At 42.9% G+C, this 17,972-nt stretch overlaps 1 protein-coding gene across 1 annotated transcript in view; it reads right to left on the bottom strand.

Annotated features, from left to right (window-relative positions):
- LOC138580226 (centrosome-associated protein CEP250-like) overlaps positions 1–17,972 on the bottom strand; it is a 1,782,457-nt gene that overhangs the window by 1,580,173 nt on the left and 184,312 nt on the right. Inside the window, exons 6-7 of the mRNA XM_069650593.1 lie at positions 6,695–6,860; positions 6,411–6,517 (exon numbers count right to left, since the gene is read on the bottom strand). Of these exons, the coding sequence (XP_069506694.1) occupies positions 6,411–6,517; positions 6,695–6,860 (273 nt within the window). The remainder of the gene's footprint in view (positions 1–6,410; positions 6,518–6,694; positions 6,861–17,972) is intronic.

Genomic DNA, 17,972 nt, shown 5'->3' with positions numbered 1-17,972 from the left:
TGAAGCGCTTTAAAGCACTTCACCTGTGTATAAGCGCTCTATAAATAAACAATTACAATAAATCAATTTCAGAATTAGTAGAAAATGAAAAAGTTAAAACAAAAAAAATACACAGCCTTATAGGGTGCTACACTTAGTCATTCCCATGCTAGACGAGATGGAGCATAGTGCCCTTATAGTCCCAAGTCACAATAAAACGCTCTACAGGAGTACAGGAGTCTTACTCTGAACAAGTGTTGGAAAAGCAAATAGACAGTTTGTAAGCGTTTTAGAAATTAAGAACAATAGACGTGAAGTACTTAGGGGTCCTACCGCGAATGCACCACCTTACGGAAATCCAAGGGGAGGATCCTTGACCAAAAGTCCACCAATTAGTCAGGCAAGAGAGAGCTAGGGCAGAAACCTTACGGTTTGTTGAACCGTTTGTAGGTGGGTGGGCAAATTATGCATGTTAACTCAGGTTTATAGTCATAATGTCGAAAAAAAAATGTCGACAAAACAAAAATGTCGAAATTTTTTTTTCGAAAACAATAATGTCGACATCCTATACTTATAATGTAAAAAGTCATTTTTTAGAAAAAAAAATGTCGACAAAAAAATGTCACTTAGAACTATCAACACCTCACCCAACACTCCCCTGCCACCCCCCACACCCCCCACCACCACCCTCCCACCCCTCATACTCAACACATTCTAATTATATATTTATTTATTTATTTAATAAATAAATAAATAACCAAAAAGAGTATCATTTACTATTGGGGGGTCCCCCCAACCCTCCCTCACCCAACACCCCCTGCCACCCCCCCACCCACCCTCTCACCCCTCATACTCAACACATTCTAATTATATATTTATTTATTTATTTTTTCAATAAATAGATAACCAAAAAGAGTTTAATTTACTATGGGGGGGTCCCCCCCCAAACCCCCCTCACCCAACACCCCCCTGCCACCCCCCCACACCCCCACCCCTCATACTCAACACATCTTTGTTATATATATTTATTTATTCATACAATAAATACAAAATTTCGAAAAAATATCGAAAAAATGTCGACATTATTGTTTGTCGACATTATTTTTTTTGACATTTATTTTGCCCACCGTTAACTCACCCCCTGTGCTTTAATATGCCCAGGGACTATATCAGAGACTCCTGAATTTGCTGGACCCCCTTATTTTGGGTCTCTGTTCCATTGGAAGATGTCTAGAGTTTGCTGGTGCAGAAGTCACTATCGGTTTTGAGATTTAGGGCAGACTAGTCTTCGGTTCCGCGCTCTGGCGAGACCGTTTGTGGCACTGGACAGCTGAACGACTATCACAATGAAGGACCACCGCAGTGTTGACAATCTTAGTGGACCCCCAAGACACGATGCAGGTGGAAATCAACGATGGCCACCGCGATCCAACACGGAAGTCGACCCTTGTAGCGGAAATAAAGGTCTTGCAAGTCCCCTTTTCCTGCTGGAGAGCTGCAACTGCGAGGGAAGGCCTCTTGTTTCACGAGTTGAGGGCCTGCAGAGCCCGAGGTTCGAACTAAAGACGACTGATGCAGCGAGGTAACACACGAGAAAGCTGGTCAGACCACAGAACGGTTCTAGGATGCTTTCGAAGACTTTCAAAGGCAGGATGCTCAAGCAGGGGTCGAGACGTGTTCTTCCCACTGGTCCAGGGGTGGAGCAGAGCCCAGCCAGGACTACTGAAGAGGACATTGCTGGATGGCTGCAGCGACAATTTCTGTGTTTTCAGCGAGATGCTCCCCTTCAAAGGGGTCTAGGCCCAAACAACGATTTGAAGAATGGCTGCAGTCCTTTTATACCAAATTCGTTCTTGAGTCGCCCCCGAGCAGAACAATGGTAAGGATCTGCACCATTCAAACAGCAGGGCTGTCCAATTCTGGACAGCCTACGGCCACCACATCTTCCCAACAACAACATACTTTGGCCAGGATGTAGACTGGGACCAGACATCCCCAGAAATCTGCCTCTTGAATTTACTACCATCACTACCGTGAAGTTGGATTTTCAGAATCAGCCCTTTGGATGGATTCTGAGAGGCCACCCTATTCTGATTAACAGGGAAATACACTAATGTCTAGCCAAACCATCAATGTAGTATAAATGAGTAGTAAGGCTTAGATTTAGGAGTGTGTGGGAGTGGTGAAGGGTTCATTTAAGCACACACAGCGCTCTTAATAATACAGGTTGTGGCCAGATCCGCCCACAAGCACATACCGCTGCTTTGCATGGGAAAGCCGAGGCTTTGCCTGGGTAAGGGCTTGCCATATATGACAAATCTGGCCATGAGAGGACCAAAAGACAAGATCGCCAATGAATGGGGCAAAATCTCATGGCACAGCCATTTTAGAGTATATAGTATTCTAAAAAACATTATGTGGTAAAATTGTGTTGGAATGTGCTTGCTCCGTGGAATGTAGAACAGCAAGATGGAACGAGGGCTCGCAGGTCAGTGATCGAATGTTTGGATTCAGTGGGGAGGCAGTTGGTGTTGAATGAAGTAAAGAATAAACATTCATCACTCATACCTGGTGTGTGAAGCAGCATCCCTTCACCGGCGACAGTGCACGCGAGAATGTACACAAAATGGTAGAAAGAAATCTGCTGCCACCAGACCGTCCAGTACAAATCATGCAAGTAACCATAAAGTTGCTAAAAATAAAGAGAAGGATACAAAGTATTCCCCACTGCACTTCACTGCAAAGTGATGGCTGCAATGCAAAACAAGCAGGGATTTTTTTCACAGGGGACAGAGTTCCCATCCATTGATATGCATAGGGAGTGATCAGTGCCCACATAACAGGTGAGCTAAGCAAGGTAAGAAAAACAAAAAGGCTTTACCTGCCCTCTAAAAGTCAGGTCAGGTTCAAAACAGCAAAGGGTTGGGGGGGCTCCATAGATGTCTGTGGAGGGAGGGAAGTTTGTTTGTTTTATTTATATAGCGGCCCAGACCCAGAGGTAAGAGGGCGCTTAGATAAGCGGTTACAGGATACATTTTACAAGTTTATATATCACATTTAAAGTAAAAGGCAAGAATGTCAAGTGGAGGATGGATATAGGGGGATATGGATAGTGAGTGTTAGTTTTTATTCAGTGACCATAAGATGACGTGTTTTCTGAATGATTGAAAGGTAGAGATGGATTTGATGTTCAGTGGTAAAGTATTCCACAGTTGGGAGGCAAGGACCCTGAAGCTAGTTCCTCCAGCTCTTTTTAGGGTGAATCTAGGCACCAATAGGCAAACGGTGTTAGTGGATCTTGTAGTTCTAGTAGCACTAGTAGCCAGTCAAGTGGCACAGCGAGTAGAGCGCTCGCTTTGACATCCGTGCAGAGCTTGCTAACCCAGGTTCGAATCCCGGCAGGGCCAAACTCAGCCTTTCATCCTTCCGAGGTCGATAAATGAGCACCACACACCGTGGGTAATAATAAGCACCGCTTAGATACCTGAGGGTTCGTAGCGCTATATAAATGCCAAATTATTATTATCATTATTATTATTTCAAGGTAAATTTGTTGGTGAGATGATGGGGGGGGGCTTAGTAGTTCAAGGCTTTATATGTGAAGTAGATAGTTTTTAGGTCGATTTTTTGTTGTATGGAGTGCCAATTGCATGATTTTCTAATTGTAGAGATGTGCTCTCGCCTGGGAATGCTTAATGCTGCTCGTAGAGCGTTATTTTGGAGTACCTGCAGTTTATTGATTATGGATTGGTTTGCACCTATGTAAAGACTGTTGCAATAGTCCAATTTTGACTGTATAAGAGCCCTAGCCAGTATGAGGTAACTATTAGAGGACAAGAAGGGTCTACAAGCTCTGATCAGCTTACTTGTGTAGGCAGTGGTGGAGGCAGTCATGTTGATTTGTTTAGAGAGGTTGGTATTGGCATCAAGATTGAAACCTAGAGTTTTTACACTTTTAACAATGGGAATAGTGTTTCCATCGATGATGATACTGTTGTAGTTACGGCTGAGTTTCAGCAGGTTTTTGGGTGAGCCGACAAGGAGGAGTTCGGTTTTCTCATCATTCAGGCAGAGGCCGTGTGTGGCCATACATGCCTGAACGATGGTGAAGATTTCGTTGATCCAGGTAATATCCGCATTGTAGTTGCCCGATAGGGTCAGGAGTATCTGGGTGTCATCTGCATAATTGGTGTAGGTGACACCCAGATGGTCCAGTTTGTCGAAGAGTTGCTTTGTAAATATGTTATACAAAGTGGGTGAAACACAGGAGGCTTGTGGGACACCACATGTGATGGGGATAGGGTCAGCTGCCGCTGCGGTGAGAAGACCCTCATGGTTCTATTAGTGAGGAAGGATTGTATCCACATGACAGCAGAGGAGGAGAAGTGAGCTGCTGATACGTGGTTGCAGAGGATTTTGTGGTCAACCAAGTCGAAAGCTGCTGATAGGTCTAAAAGAAGTAGGATGGCGGCATTGCCTTTATCTTTAAGTTAATCAATCTGGCTTTTGAGGTCGACAAGGGCCGTTTCTGTTCCATGTAGGGGTCTAAAGCCAAATTGACGAATTCCTAGTAGTTGGTTTGTCTCTAGATAATCTTGAATTTGCAGATAAGCAACTCTAGGATTTTTAGCAGGAATGGGACCGTGGTGATGGGTCTGTAGTTAGTGAGTATAGCCAGGTTTAATTTTTGTTTTTTTAGAAGTGGGAGAATCCAAGATTGTTTCAGATTACTAGGGTCTGATTTGGTAGAGAATGATACGGGCAGCTATCCCCTTTACAGTTGGAGGGTTTCAGAGAGGCTATAATTTTTTGTACTTCAGGTATAGATACCTTATTGAATGTAAAGCCTGAGTTAGTGTCAGTGGTGGGTGGTGTGCTAGGGCTGGTAGACTTGCTGCAGGTAAGTTGTCGTCGTTTGGACTCTATTTTGGTTTGGAGCCCTGTGATTTTGTTGGCAAGGGCATTCTGGATGCTAGTGCACCAGGGTTTGTCCTTCGTGCAGGTATCTGCTGGCGGATAGGGGTTTTCTAGTTCCTTTAGAATGTTGGATAGTTCTCTGGCGCTGGAACCTGCCTGGTTTATCCTAATGTTGTAGGCTTCTTTCTTAGTACGTATTATCTCACTTTTGTATAAGCACGTGATATTAGTGAGATTAGTTTTATTTTCAGTGGAAGGTGTCGTTTTCCATAGTGTCTCTATTTTGGTTTTCTTTTTCCTCAATAGTTTAAGTTCGGGTGTGTACCAAGAGTTCAGGTTTGCACTGGGTTTACCTTTGCGCATTTTCAGTGGGGCGACAGCGTCAATGGCTTTGCCCATGGAATCGTTATAGGTGTTGACCAGTAGGTTCAGGTCAGCCGTGGCCGGAAGTGCCTTGAGAGTGGGAAGTACCAAGGGTATTAAGGCTTCAACAGTAATGTTGTGCTTATTCCTGGTAGGACAAGCTGGTACAATGGGGGATTTTTTTTGGTTCTGGGTTATTGATATCAATATCTAGTCAGATGAGATGATGATGATGATATCAGTCAATGTGAGAGGTGGGGAGACCTTACAGGTAATATTACAATTTAGCACAGCGACCCAATCGATAATTCTACCTTTCGGATGAGTAGGTTGAGAGCTGGGTTGTATGAAGCCATGCTCAGCTAGGGCGTTGGCTAAGGAGAAGGCTAGGGGATCATTAGGGCCATTGTATCCAAGGTTGAAGGCTCCGAGGATGATGGTTTGTGCTGATGGTTTAGAATTCTCAGCTATTAAAGAAGTAATTACTTCTTCAAAGGATCCAGGATGACCTGTGAGCCTATATATTAGGTGAATGGAAATTGTACTTTTGGGAGAAGTCTGCAGCTTGATTGTGAGATGTTCACATGATTTTAGTGGAGAGGAGGTGACTGATCTGAGGTCTAGAGAGGATTTAAAGATGATATCTGCGCCACCTCCACATTGGGTCTGTCGGTTCTGAGGATGGAGTAGTTGTCAGGAATAGCTAGGGTTAAATAGGGTCCTGCTGCCTTATGTAGCCAAGTTTCTGTTACAGCGAGGAAGTCGAGGTTGAAAAAATGACATCTTTCCTAACCACGACAAACAAATCCCATTGCAACCATAAAGTACTGCTTTACCTCACCACTGCCAGAGAAGCATGAACCTCTCCCACTGACATGTTGAGCCATTCCACAATTGCCAAGAAGGGCCTTGAACTGTTGAGGCTAAAGCAAGCTTTCAAAATGTAGCCTTAATTGAAGTCCTGCCCACTTTGCTGCCAACATATATTCGTCTATAACGCAGATGTGTTTTTACCATCCTGCCTTCATCCAATTAGGCACTTTGTGGGTTGCATCTTTGCTACCTCTCTCCCCAGACCACTTTTTAATGTAAACTTTTCTTTCTTCCTTAATACTTTAGCGTAACTGTACCCATATATGCCAATCACTCACCTCTCTGTCCCAGACTTCATCTCTAAGAAAAAGCGGCGAAATTCCACGACCTGCTTCCAAACTTCAAGCAGTCGATCACGCTCACCACGGAAATAGCTGTTGAAAAACTAGCACACAAAATTCAAGAGGAAAGAGTTAACACCTAATCGCTCTCTATAAGCCAGATTCATTTAAAACAAGGGGGAACAGCCATGGCCTCTGTCATGCTTTAAGTTATCATTTCTCTATGCGAGAGAGTAGTTTTGTCTCAGTGAGCTTGCAATGGACTCTTCTTTTGCCCTTACCACTCGCTGCTTCTGCCATTCGCCTTCTTTACGCTTCAGTTCCTCCAGTGCCCTCATCCAGTCAGCTGTCAGTTTGTGCATATCCTCTCCAAGGGCCACATTGGTTTCCTTGGCTCTGTCCAGATGGTCTCGGAGGAGCGTATTTACCTCTGCGAGGCTCTCGCATCTGAGTGCAGAGGCAAAAAAAGAGCAATGGTGGGAAAATAGGAAAACAAAATTCACTCTCTCATGAAGACAGAAGGGAAATCTTTTTAACTCGCCCAAGCTGCTTGACTCACAAGGCTCAAATATCTGCGAGTTGGAAAAAAATGGTTGCCAATTTGAACCTTGACAGCTTACTTTCTAGTTTTAAGACCTACACTATCTGCCAACTATGCCATGCCCTACAACTCGCCACTGCATAGCTAGGCCTTGCCAACTAGAGCCTGATCCCTCAATGAAAAAGTTAAAATAAACACACACCAACCATTATTTTGGAGAGTGAACAAAAGTCCACATTATCATTTTCTCACTCGCTCCATTGCTTTGCATTGGTGGGTACGGTACAGATTAAGGGTGCTAACCCACCTTTGTAGAGTTAAACTGGTTCCAAACAGGACAGGTGATGGTTGAGAGGGAGTGTGGACTTTTTTGGTAACCCTCCCCATCACGGCTTGAACCTGCACAAGGTGCACAAAGGCTGTAGCATTACCTCCTATGCTATGTCTCACTTAACGTGGACCATGTTGCATTTATGACTGCAGTGATTCGGTGAGATACAGGCCCATCTTTCATTTTCCCAGAACATGTGGCAGTCCTATGCATGTCTCTACATTGCTTGCCTTCTGCTAGAAATGTAAACTCCTGTCCCAATCCCCCCGACCTACATGAATTCTTCTTCTTGTCCTCCACTGCCTAAGTATCGGCCTCCTCATCACCAGATTAGTCAAACCATTTTGTTTAGTTTATGGAATCCGCCTGGTACCACCCCAAGCTCAACCACAGTTGAATATATTAATCCTTATGTTGCAAACCACCCAAATTGAAGCACCATCCCACTCGTGTGATGTGCCAATGTTTCCCATGGGTTGAATTATGCGGATGATAACAGAGGAGTCAGAAGCTCTGTCACCTGGGCTTAAGGCTTTTATCTTCATTTCAGACTATCATCATCTACAGAACTGTGCTGGAACAGCTCTGTTACTCCCAGGCAGACTCTGGCAACCTATGTGGACTCGTAGGTACCAGAGTACCTGTGTAAATATATCAATCATTCCCCCTGTATAAATACCTGGTTGTGTTGAGGGAAATAGTCCATAGCACACAAGAGTTGTGTAGTGGCTCGTTACATGTGCCGAGTAGATCGGGTACAAGTCCACCACAAAGATGGCAGCCAGAATAGGACCTTGCGCGTCTGAACTGATTCCAAAATGGCCGCCATAGTTGTCACATGCACACTAGTAAGTGAGGAAGAGTTACAGTATAAAAACCAAAAGCTGAACGAAACCTCAGTGTCTCGCAACTGCTCGTCCATCTAGACTACGTTTCCTAGACCTCAAATTTGTTATTTAGACAGATAAGATTCGTTTTATTTAGGTTACATCAGAAACCCTCCTCCTGGACATGTTTTATCTTCTCCAGAGAATATTTTTTGTACATTAGTGTAGATTTAGTATTCCTTTCCTTTTTTTGTTCCTTCATTAGTATTGTAGACCATTCTGTTTACAATGAGACAAGTTTTATGATACTCTCTCATTGTCAGTATTACTGGGAAAGGAACCACAATGCAATAGGAAATTCGTTTTCCTGTGATTCGCGCTTGGCAAATCAGGACCACAGTTGAGAACTAGACAGACCTATTTTTGACTCCGGGGAGAATACTAAAGTAATCATTCTCCTTTTCCCTACTCCAGCTCCTGGGCCGGTTAATCAGGAAAAGCAGAAGAGGGGTGCACTGTTGTCATCAAGTCGCCCCTGCTTTACTGTAACTAGTGTTATCTCATGTGACTAACAAGAGTTCGCTGTTGTGGGTAGTGCCATTGGTAGACATTACTGCGTGACTTCTGAGGATTCCTCAACAGTCACGTCGCCCGACACACACACACACACACACACACACACACACACAACACATGGAGAACAAGAGAGAGGAGAAAGAACTAGAGGACCTGGAGCTCAGTTGCCTAATGTATGGGATGAGCTAGACCTTTTGAAGCTGGCAGAAAAAGGCCTACATCAAAGCTGCGTAATTCACAGAAATCCATACAAAAATGATAGTGCCTGAATATAGAAAAAGAGGCAAACCATAATGAGAATTAACCAATACTAGTTTAAGTTACACTGGGAAACCCTTAAATATACATTCAAATGCACCTATCAAGGAATAATATGCCAGCAGACATGTTCTGATGCTGGTGGAGAAAGGTGTTTGAATATTTGTCATTGAAAAACCTGCACCTCGCTTTAAGAGGTGGAGTTCCTCGATAAAAACAGCAGAGTACCAGTGCAGGAGTACAGACGCAAGTACAGTCACATGACAGTCCCACAACAACCCCCCGGCAGTGAGATCTATCGGAGGTGGCGATTAAATGAAAAAGGCAGAAATTCCTGTAAGGGTCTAATCAAGGCAAGCCACGCCTAAGACGTATCGCTGACGTGCGCCTTGGCAAAGTCTCTGCCTGACTTTAGTTCCTGCGGGAAGAGCCCAGAGAATTTGCCAGTCCAAAGAAGCGATAACAAAAAAGGGCGAGTGTATCTCTTGCTTCATATTAAATAGAGTGGTGGTATAAGAGCTATTTTGACACTTGCAATACAGAAAATCATGGCAACAACTCTGAAGAGTAAGACTTGCCCCTTGGAAAATGAGAATCGGGAGGAAGTACATCTACAAGCAGCCGTGGAGGCACATGAACATTTTTTGGTTACACCGATGCCTGGCCTCAAGTTGGTCGCCCCACATGTTCAGGAAGGCATTAGGACATTTATCATGGTGTTACAGGTATCCTTAATGCTGATTCCTGTGGAAAAGCACCTTTACTGAAAAATATGGCAACACAAATGACTGAGTATTTTCCTAAATCCACAAATAGGACCTTGTTAAACAAGGACAATGGAGTGGTTTCTGGTGAAACATTAATGTCAAGTGCAATACTGCAACCCTCTCCGAAAGAGAATGGGTCCACCTTGAACTGTAATGTTGCTGAGACATATATACCTGCCTCATCCACAGTGACTAAGGGAAATTAAAAGGGAGTAGCTGAAAAGGGGATCCAGATAAATGTATCTCAGTACATATCCCCCAAATGTGTCAGCGGAGAAGAGCCTGACCACATCACAAAGGCCACCTGTGATGGAAGATCGAACCAGGCCCCTGGGCATGTTGCAGAATAACAGTGTCTCGTTATCTGCCTCGCTTGTCCTATAGCCGGAGTCGACTGTGGAGGACTCTGTGGAAACTTCGACATTGACAGTCCATGCCCTCCATGCAAAGACGTTCGAACTTGGCCATATATCCCAAAGAGAGCTTGGCCCCAGTCTCTCTATAATTTGTCAATTTCAATGTTAAGTAATGATAATAAGAATGATGTGTTATTTATAAAGCGCCTTAATCCAAAGCGCTTTACAGAGCACATATTTACATACAATATCACCCAACCGAAATTGGTACCCATTTATCAACCTCGGAAGGATGAAAGGCTGAGTTGGCCTTGCTGGGATTCAAACCTGCGACCTGCAGGTCATGCTCAGATCGCAGCAGCGAGCGCTCAACCCGCTGAGATATTTTTAAACAAGAAAATAAGGGATCAAGTCTCACTGATGTTAGCACTCAATACAAAAATATCATTGATTGAAGGCAGGTTACAGGTTTTACAAGCGCAAAATGCTCCTAAAAATAGCGGGGGTGATGGAAATATGCATGTACAGGATTTAGATCCTACACTTGATATCGTCACGCTCTGTAGAGCCTTGTGAGGCTGGCAAGACTTTGTATAAAGATCTCAAGGAGGGTGTCTTTTTTTTTTAATCTCAGGAGTGTAACTCCCAGCATTAGACCTAAATGAAGATGAAGTTTAGTCATGTAGCCTGGAGCCAATAATGGATGTAGCCGATGACCCCATAATTGTGGAAGAACTGGAAGGAGCTGAAGATTCTATTCCCAGTGCTGCCTCATGTCGGCTAGAGGGTCCTATGGAAGATATATATATATATATATATATATATACACACACACACACACACATTTTTAAATCAATGTATCCTCCATTTCAAAATCAAGGAAAACCAACACCTATAGGTAAACGGCCAGGTCAGGGAAATAAAAGAAAAAAAGAAAAAGCAACATTCAAAGCCCTAAATAAAGGGTCGCTTACATTTCTATGCGCTTTGACTACTCCTATTCACTCCCCTAAAGTCAATAATGCACGATGAAAAGAAACAAGACTTGAGAAAAAGAGGGACAGCAATAAACTACTGGGAAACAAGATCCTTGAAATGAGTAGAGATACACCGACGAGACAGGAACTGATATTTATCAACTTATTCGAACCAAGATCCCTTAGTTCAGCAGTCCCCGCAGATAGAATCTTCGAGACCTAATGCAACCTCGCAGGGTCTCCAAGATGAGCAGGAAGTTAATCTTAAAAATAATCCGGTACTGTGCCCGCCTAAAAATCATCTACAGGTAACTGAAGTGGTCAGATCTTTTTATACACTGGAACAAAAAAGGAAATATTTAAAATCAGTCTAAAGAAAACAAAGGTATGTACAATCGTCTCAAGGAAAGTTTACATACTAAGGATCAAGTGCAGAAAAAATGGCTTCTGTTGGAGCAAATGCCTATATGTAAGAAGGCCCTCATTTTGTACATATCAAATGTGTTGTGCTTATTTGATAATATACCTGCATTGCACCTGATTCAATCAAGAGATATTAAGCATATTGAATTTTGTGATAATTATTTGGACAAAGTCTTCTTGCATATAACCTCTAATTTATTTAGATCTATCGTTTTAGAGAACGATCCATTATTTTTGCGTATTGGCTTTGATTTATCGGATATAGTAAAATAATCGTTTTTGAAGAGTCTAGATCAAGATAAATTGGCTGTGGCAAATACCACACATTTTTCTTATTTTGGTCCTCTTAGAATCACCTGCTCAGTAATTAACACCCTGAGTAGGAAAGTTCAGGAGCTCCCGGCTTTAGGCCAATTGTGGAAAAGGACGAAAACAGGTAATGGTTGGCAGGTGCTCTAACAAGGGGTGTGGGGTGGGAGACAATAATTAACTAGAGCAGGTGGAAAAGATGTCTGCATTTCAGCTAGGCTTGTGGAATACCAGGGGGTTTTCCCATTTGTATAGACTGTCCAGTAAAGCGTTGTCTTACTGAGCCTTCATTCTATTTCAAGAAACTTGGCTGTTGTAATTGCCTGTTATCGATGGCTAAGAGGTAGACCTAGGTTGGGTCTCTTAATTGCAGCTAAAAATGGTAATGGGTTCTTAGTGCAAGAATGGAAACCTCTCAATGAATTCATGCAGGCAGTCAAAATTGTATGGGATTTGAAAATGTATCTGGGTGTGGGCCAATTCACACTGATAAACCTATATTGGAACCCTGCAGGGATTGCAGATGATGCGTTTATTGATGGAGTTGCAGACCTAATTGATGCCTCTCTGATTCCGCAGTCAGGTCGGTCATCATTTGTTGTGACTTAACCATTACTTGTGATCAATTGGATGCTCAATTGATTACACAATCTGCTACCCAGGAGAGTACCCATAAGAGGGGACGGCGGTAGTGTGAACTGATGGAGTCCAGGGGTTTGTGCACGCTGAATGGAGTGACTGTGGGAGACATACCACCTAAACCAACATGGTCCATGTCGAAGCAACAAGCCATACTGGATTATGTGTATGTCTCCAGTAACATATTCATGTATGCAATGGAGTTGAATGCGATTCCCTCCTCCAACAGTGATCATAATATTATGAGGGTATGAGGGTAAATTGGAGCTTTCCAAAAAATAAGCAATCTCTAATATTATATACCCCGAAAGTCGAAATTAATGGAGGTAGAAACAGGATCCTCTGGTCCGAAACGCTAGTGGAGAAATGTAGGTTCCAATTGACAAACTGGTTTGGAAAGACGGCAAGTTATTCTTTGGTCCCGGCTGAGGGATATATTACAGTTCTGAACTAATTTGTCAACAAGGGGAATGTTGCTCGAAACCGATTTATAAACATAAGCATGTTTTTGATCCTACCATTCCAATTTTCTATTTTTAGAATTAAAGGATAGTTCGGGACTTTTTTTTTTATTGTTCCTATGGTTCGGCCATGTGTTTTTAAGCATAAATCGGTAGATCGTAGAAAACTTTCCTATGGACCTTACCCGACTTTTCGTCCATTAACGCACTCGAAATCAGCCGCCATTTTCTGATAATCCTATCATTTCCCCCCATCGCCCTGGCTCACCTGCTTTTGCGGCACTAAATCAAATCCCCCGCCCCTGAAACAGACTTGATCAAAACATTCATATTCCCCGATTCTATCCGTGACGTGACTGAGCTGCGTAGGCAAACGCGCCCAGGCGTCTTCTACGCGACTCCACACAGAACCAGGAAATCAACACAGATGAGCTCACACAACACAGCGCGCCACAATTGGGAATATGAAACTGTACTTTTAAATTAAACCGCAAGATTGTAAATTTGGTAAAGTACATTTATTTGACATCAAATGTTTTGAGAATATTCAGCGATTTGCATTTTTATTTGCTCACGTTCCAAAAAGTTCGTTTTGAGGCACACGATGTTCCTTTGCTGTACACAGGGTCTTAGATCATCTCACAATACAGCGCCACAATTCGGAATATGAAACTGTGGTTTAAAAGCAAACAACAAGATTGTACATTTGGCAAAGTACATTTATTTGACATCAAATGTTTTGAGAATATTCAGCGATTTGCATTTTTATTTGCTCTCGATCCAAAATAGTTCGTCTTGAGGCAAGCGATGTTCGTGTGCAGTACACAGGGTGTTGGTTTACGATAAAATAAGCTCTTCGGTCGCACTGATAATCGCATGGCTGTTCCAACAACGAGGCACTAGGCCATCACAACGGTCTGTATGTTGCATCTAGCCGTTAGTACCGCGTAAGGGCATACTTGTACTTGGCGATCGTCCCATAAAATGGTCAGGGTGGCAACGTTGTTCACGCGGAGAAGCAACTGGCGGTTGAAAAACCCATCCGCCGGTGTCTGGTACTCGTGACACAGACAATAATGGATGATGTACCTGTTTGAAAAACATAAAAAATGAAATTAGTCTCACCATCAGATCTTTATTAAAATTATTCATTTTATATATTAGGTCGGGAAATTATTTCATAGCTAGGACAGTGCAACTGGGTATTATACGTCAAGGGGGGGCTGTAGGATACTGAGACAGTCCCCCAGTGCAGGGGTTGACAGGGAGGCAGTGCAGGTGGAGAGTGGAAGGGCCCAGGACCGAGGTCGCAGACAGTGGACCAGTTGTAGCAGGGGAGAGGGAGAGAGAAAGCAGAAGCAAAGAGGAAGGTTTTGAGGTGCTTCCGTAAAAGGAGATGGTTCTCCTCAAGATAGTGTGCGGTACAAAAATATATGCCACATAGAACGAACAAGTACAACTTAACCCGTCTTTAAAGCTACTGTATAGTAATTAAATTGCGGTATAAACTCATCTAAAGAGTTACTTACATTATATTTGCATTTTCCATTGTGTCTGTGCGTAGGGCAGCCCCGAAATACCACTCCTTCTATGCCGACGTCATTTCTTCTAATGAACGAACATGAAATGGCTTTCGTTTCTGAAATTATATTCATTATCGTTTCTTACGTTATTGCCCCACACCCCCAAAAAGAAGTCTTTCGGGATGGTCCCGGCCTGTCAAGGTCAAATAACAATAGAACCTTCTACTGAGTCGTGGGCCATTCCGGCACCCGAGCAAAAAATCAAAGCAGCTGACCTTCACTTTGAACGAGCACACATTCCTAGTTAGCTACATTCAGTATAAGGCCATCTCACAGGACTTGAAATTTACACTGCATCTTTGCATTTTGTCTGCGTGCTTTGCAGCCCCAGAGAACCATAAATACGGAGACATTCTATATTTTTTGAAAAATGATTTATAATACTGTTTGGTTTAATTTAATGCGCAAATGAACAAGGTTGGATAGACACATTGCATGTACACTGAGCAATCACTTTTATTTACACATTACATAGATACACATATTCAATGGGCCTGCGACATGAGGAGACTCGAGAGAACAGACAATCAAATTACAATCATTTAAACCGTGATGTGTATTTCTCAATGAGCTCTTCTTTAGGTGGACATGGAACAGAGGCAATGTTGGGTGGCAATGCAGTTGTCCCCTGCACAGGTTCGTTCACAACTCCATTTATGTGCCTATCTAGGACGTCAACAATAAGTCTCTCAATAAACTCATATTGCATATCCTCAAACACTGGTTTGATCACCCATTGTTTACTTCTTTTAGTGAAGGCCTTATTGTAGCGAAGCGTCCCTAAAGTTCCGGTCGTCCTACTTTGTTGACGGCCAACATTATGGTTATGTGCCAAGACCGCTAGAAGAGTCTGATTTATCATGCCCTCCATGCCAAAATGCAATCGATTTGGCCTGTACTTTAGGCACATATTGTGGAACACCTCCAAATCTCCTGTGTGGCAGAATTCCGTGAGTCCCCTCAAATCTCTTGTTATAGTTTTATCAAATACAACCTTTTCAATGGCTTTGTGAGTGGGTGATGAAGGAATCAACCACTTCTTCTTCCGTGCCTCCTCTGTGGACAAATGGCCATGTTCACAATTGTGGAAATGTTGGTTTGTGTTCCAACGGTGAACGTTGGTACAGTGTAGCATTACTGACCGCCATTTTTCCAGTAGAATTTCCAACGACCCTCCACATGTTTTTGAGCTCCACCAAAGATGGTTGCTGATTGACTTGGACCACTGTGAAATACCTTGCATTTCTTTTTTTTTTACCTGCAGCCGACATTTTTTTATTGATTGTTTTTGCAAGATGCCAAACGTCAAATTGGTGATTTATATTTTTGTACTCTTCTCTCATTGTCTTGGCAATTGAAACGTGTCTGTCCGTGGCTATCAGGTCGATCACCATTCCCCGCGATTGTAGTTCTTGCAATGATGCTACAAAGCCAACTTTCTCCATGGCCACTGAGGATGTACTTTGTGACACCTGCACGACCACCGAACTCACAATTTTCTTACTTTCCATGTCCTGAAAGTGGTAGGTGCAGTACTTGGCTGAAAATCCTGGGCTGTCCCACTGTCCATCACCGGCTAGCCTGAACCGTTTGCCCGCGAATGTACTATCAATAGACATTTTTTCCATTCTCCAAGCTTCGCTAATGGCTGGAAATAGATAATCGGTTTGGTATTTGTAGAACTGAGTTTTCGCAATGAAATGGATTCCCACAAACTGAAAGAAAGACTCTAACTTTTTAAAACTTGAACCACTAAAAAGTGCAGCCGCTGCACAAAGTAGATTGCCTGCTGGCAGTTGTCCCAGCATGGGTTGTGCAGACCATGAGAAATGATGATATTTTGTACAGGTGGCATGTATTTTAAGGTTAGTGCCTCGAATTGCACGAGTCACATTAATCAATGGCTCCCCACATACTTCCCCACCTACCGAATGCCCACATTTCAACCGAATAATAATATCAATCAAACAACTATCGAATACAATGAATTTGGCCTCTTTCCTTATACTGTCACTCTGCATCCCAGCTGGTTCGGCCTGTAACGTTGAGGACATGTCACTCACATGAAAGGTAGAATCTCTGATATCGTCTTCCGCTATGTTCAGTGATATTGATGGTGTTTCATTGTAGTCCACTTCATTCTCTTCCATTGCAACATCTGTTCCTTCTCCGGCGATGGGTGAATAAGACAATTTCTTCAACTTTCTCGCGGTCTTAGTTTTTGCGGGTGTGGATTCTGTGAATTGATCTCCGACTGCATCCGAACTACCAGGAGGACATTCACTATCAATGGCTGGTGGTGGTATAGCTCCGTTGTCAATCACTTCATATTCTTCCCATTGGCACGATGCATCTCCAGTCTCAAGTCCCTGCCAAAAGGTTTGACAAGCAACATCTCTCGTTCGCTTCACTGTCTGTGTAGATCTAGTTCGTACACCCACTCGCAACTAGAGGACAGATTGGAAAAGGGATGTTCAGTTTAAACACAACTTACAGTATTGAACTATTAACAGTGAAAAACAACATAATATAGTGACCAGGACACTAACCTTCTTTTGCTTTCTTTTCTTTGAAACTTTCTTGCCTCGAACTTCAACATCAGGACACTGTTGCTCCGACTCGTGTGTGCATGTCTCCACTTCCTCTTGCGCTGCAACGACTATATTTTCATGATAAGCACATCCGTCACGCACTGACGCTCCATCGACTCCCTGAAACATAGAACTTTCATTAGTATGTATAATAATATCGAAAACACAAAATGTACTTGGGGACCAATACCCACGTACATCTCAATAGCAAAACACGAATGAACGCTTTGTGTAGAACATTCAAACGACAATTATTCACGCATAGTTGATCTAGTTAGATGGAACTGTCAAGATCCATACCTTGTGCTCCTCACTTCCATTTGATAATATTATTGAAGATGATGCTTCAGTAACTCCCTGAAACACAGTAATTGCATTAGTATGGTTTTCTATTTTGATAAAAAGAACAGAAACTTTGTGCAGGCGTCAACGGCTCATCTAAATAGACCTGCACAAATGATCAGTTGTCTAAAATAAATAATGGATAGGTAAATATGATTCGATTTGCTCGATCGTTGGAAGTGTCACCACCCAGAGATCTGCATCAACTACTAGGGGTGATGTTCTTGTAGAAGAAGGTCCGTCATCTCCCTGAAATATAGTACTTGCGTTAATAAAGAAGGAAGTATAGCGGATGTAATCACGTCATATGATTTCGCTTGATCGAACTGTCAGTATCCATACCTCGAAATGCATAAGAACATCAAGGGACGATGTAACTGCGGTGCACACTTCTGCAAGCTGTTGCGCCGACCCGTAACTGCATGCTCCCCCTTCTTCTTGGACTAATGCTCCATCGACTCCCTGAAACATAGGACTTTCATTAGTAATGAACACAATATTGAAAAAAGAAGACACATAGGAGGGCGACGACAGAAGGACATATCAATGGCTAAAAACGAAAGAAACATTGTGTGTAA

Source organism: Ambystoma mexicanum, chromosome 3p (assembly GCF_040938575.1).
Source record: "Ambystoma mexicanum isolate Mex_15411 chromosome 3p, UKY_AmexF1_1, whole genome shotgun sequence".
Taxonomy (NCBI): domain Eukaryota; kingdom Metazoa; phylum Chordata; class Amphibia; order Caudata; family Ambystomatidae; genus Ambystoma; species Ambystoma mexicanum.
This window is presented reverse-complemented; position numbering and strand designations above follow the sequence as displayed.